Here is a 2,997-nt window from a genome sequence, read left to right as displayed (position 1 = left end):
ATGATAACAATAATAATGATGATGATAATTGAGACAATATAACAGTATTGAAATTAGTGGTAATTATTACGATAATACTAATGAAGATTACTAGAACAACAACTAGAACATTAATAATATTAGTAATAACAATAATAATAATGATAGTAATAATAATAGTAGTGTAGTAGCAATATTGAAAATCATAATGATGATAATAATTACAATGATGATAATAACAACAACAACAATAATGATAGTAATAATAATAATAGTGTAGTAGCAACATTGAAAATCATAATGATGATAATAATTACAATGATGATAATAATAACAACAACAGCAACAACAATAATAATAATGATAATAATGATAATAACAACAACAGCAACAACAATAATAATAATGATAATAATGATGATGATGCTAATCACACTACTATTTCCCGGCCTGCAATGGCGACCCAACAGAAAGCGAAAGAAACACACAGAGCGAGTGACAAATCTGCGTTGCTAATCCACTGCAAAACGAAGAAATAAAAATAAAAAGGTGTACGTAATGAACAGGCTCTTTAGGCTTACCTGTGCTAATTGGTGACGGCGTTTGCAGAGCACGGGCGGGACCTTGCAGGATGCAACCGTAGACTCTAGCATGAAGGCTAAGCGGCTGAACGGGGAAAAGGCTAGCACCAACGGCACAACGGATGTAAGGCACTGATACTAGGCAGCTGTGTTTGCTAACGGAAGCCCCGAGGCGAAGAAAGTGACTAAAGATTTGTACTTAAGGACATGAAAGGATCACGCAGAGGTCAGACAGACAGACTAGAACGAACCGCTCTGACCTCTGGCCTTCGGACAGGGTCTAGTATATTAGAGTACACAATAAAGACCATGGCACTTGAACGTCTGTCTCTAACCACCGACCTCCAACCAGGGCATCGGGTGCTGTACAACTGATGGCACTGGTGGCTTACAACTAGTGCCAGCAGGTGGCTTACAGAGGGTGAAAAAAACACCAGAGCTGGACTTGTGTGGATATTTTTTTTTCTCGAGAGAGAGGGAGGGAGAGGGAGAGAGAGGAATAGAGAGGGGGAGAGAGAGAGAGAGAGAGTGACTTGATTACTGATAGAAGGTAAAGTAGGAGGCAAAAGTATGCTAAATTAACGTAAAGACAAAGAGAGAGGGGAGAGAAGAGGAAAGAAATGATAAAGGAGAACCAATAATGAGCTATAGACTTCTTAGTGTTTGTCTGTCAACATCTTTAAAACCTTGTGATGAATGTGGTTACGTATAGTGTGTAATTATATAAAAAAAAGTTATCACAGATATTTCCAAGAGTGTATAATAATGCCAATGATTTTTGGTTGACTAAATCTTCTTCTCTTATTATCTTGAGGGGGAATTTTGTTCTTTGACATTAGAAGGAAACCGTTTTTGAAGAAAAAGAAACAACCATATTTAGAAAAATATTAAATTTTTATTTTCCTTTTTGTTGTGGAGAGGCTACACAACTGTGTATGACACAAGAATCAACTACACATTTTTTAATGTTTTTGGCTCTTTGGGTTGTCAAATGCCCGAGACTTTGATAGATCCTTCAAAATAACTTATACCTGTACATCATACACTTTATGCACACATTAATAAAGTAAATTTAAAATCGTATTCGGGCCATAACCATGTACATTCAGTCCCATCTTTCCTCAGCCCCATAATAGGTGCCCAGTGGACATCAACACAGTTTTTTCAAACTTACAACATCACACTTACTGAAGCTTTGTAGCAACACATCTACTTGATCCAACATAAATTAAAAAGAAATAAAACTTGCAGTCCTATTAAGACAAACAATAACCTGCTGTCTGCTGTCACAACTGTGTATGACACAAGAATCAACTACACATTTTTTAATGTTTTTGGCTCTTTGGGTTGTCAAATGCTCGAGACTTTGGTACATCATACACTTTATGCACACATTAATAAAGTAAATTTAAAATCGTATTCGGGCCATAACCATGTACATTCAGTCCCATCTTTCCTCAGCCCCATAATAGGTGCCCAGTGGACATCAACACAGTTTTTTCAGACTTACAACATCACACTTACTGAAGCTTTGTAGCAACACATCTGCTTGATCCAACATAAATTAAAAAGATATTAGGCAGATACCATGCTCAGCAGGCACTCATTCATTATTCACAGTGTCAGTGGGAGTAGGTTCAGAGGTGTGGCACCTTTATCAAGAAGGTATTGATAGGTTTGTAACTTATCAGCAGCAAAGTATGCATAGTACAATGCTGTATACTCAAGATAATCTCTTGCAAAGATAGCTGATGGTTCCCTCTTCAAAATATACTTGACTTCTTCTAGATTCCCAAGTGCTGATGCCTAGAATAGGGAGAGAGAAATTTAATATGTTTAGATGCATGGACATAGCTAGAAAGAGAGAATAAGAGATAGGTAGAAAGATAAATAGGTAGTAATATAAATTGAAGGACTGGATAGAAAGATAGGTAGATAGATAGAGACATACCTTGTGTAGGGCTGTTAATCCCCTCTGGTCTTTTGCAAGGAATACAGCTTTATGGAACTTAAAATTTCTGATATCGCCCTTCACTGCAGCTTTGAAGAGTTGTGCAATCTGAAGCTGAAATAAGGTATTGTAATTGTTATCATTTTTTTTATTGTTAGCATTAGTGTCTTTTTTTGGTATTATCATTGTTATTGTTATCATCATCATTACTATCTTCATTGTTATCATCATAATTATCATTGTTATTATCATCAATGCTATCATTATCTTTCTTGTCATTATTACTATTATTATCATCATCAATATAACTATTATTCTAATCCTTTTATTATTTCAGAATTACTACTTATTTATCTCTCTCTAATTCCATGCATCTGTCCCACCTTCGTCTTCACTCAGCACTTCCCCCCTCTACCACACATAGCCAGCACTACATACCAACCCATCCCCAAAAGCAAGCACCCTACACACCCCACATATCTAAGA

At 36.1% G+C, this 2,997-nt stretch overlaps 1 protein-coding gene across 1 annotated transcript in view; it reads right to left on the bottom strand.

The window, feature by feature from the left end:
- Window positions 1–1,935: 1,935 nt before the first annotated feature.
- Window positions 1,936–2,997, bottom strand: part of LOC122262341 (uncharacterized) — a 7,931-nt gene continuing 6,869 nt past the window's right edge. The window contains exons 4-5 of the mRNA XM_086532564.1: window positions 2,512–2,625; window positions 1,936–2,366 (exon numbers count right to left, since the gene is read on the bottom strand). Coding sequence (XP_086388690.1) covers window positions 2,175–2,366; window positions 2,512–2,625 — 306 coding nt within the window. The 3' untranslated portion in view covers window positions 1,936–2,174. The remainder of the gene's footprint in view (window positions 2,367–2,511; window positions 2,626–2,997) is intronic.

Source organism: Penaeus japonicus, unplaced genomic scaffold (genome assembly GCF_977035675.1).
Source record: "Penaeus japonicus unplaced genomic scaffold, GWHDUDI00000001_assembly GWHDUDI00000037, whole genome shotgun sequence".
NCBI classification, from domain to species: Eukaryota; Metazoa; Arthropoda; class Malacostraca; order Decapoda; family Penaeidae; genus Penaeus; species Penaeus japonicus.
Note: the sequence above shows the minus strand (reverse complement) of the source record. Positions and strands in the feature narration are given on the sequence as shown.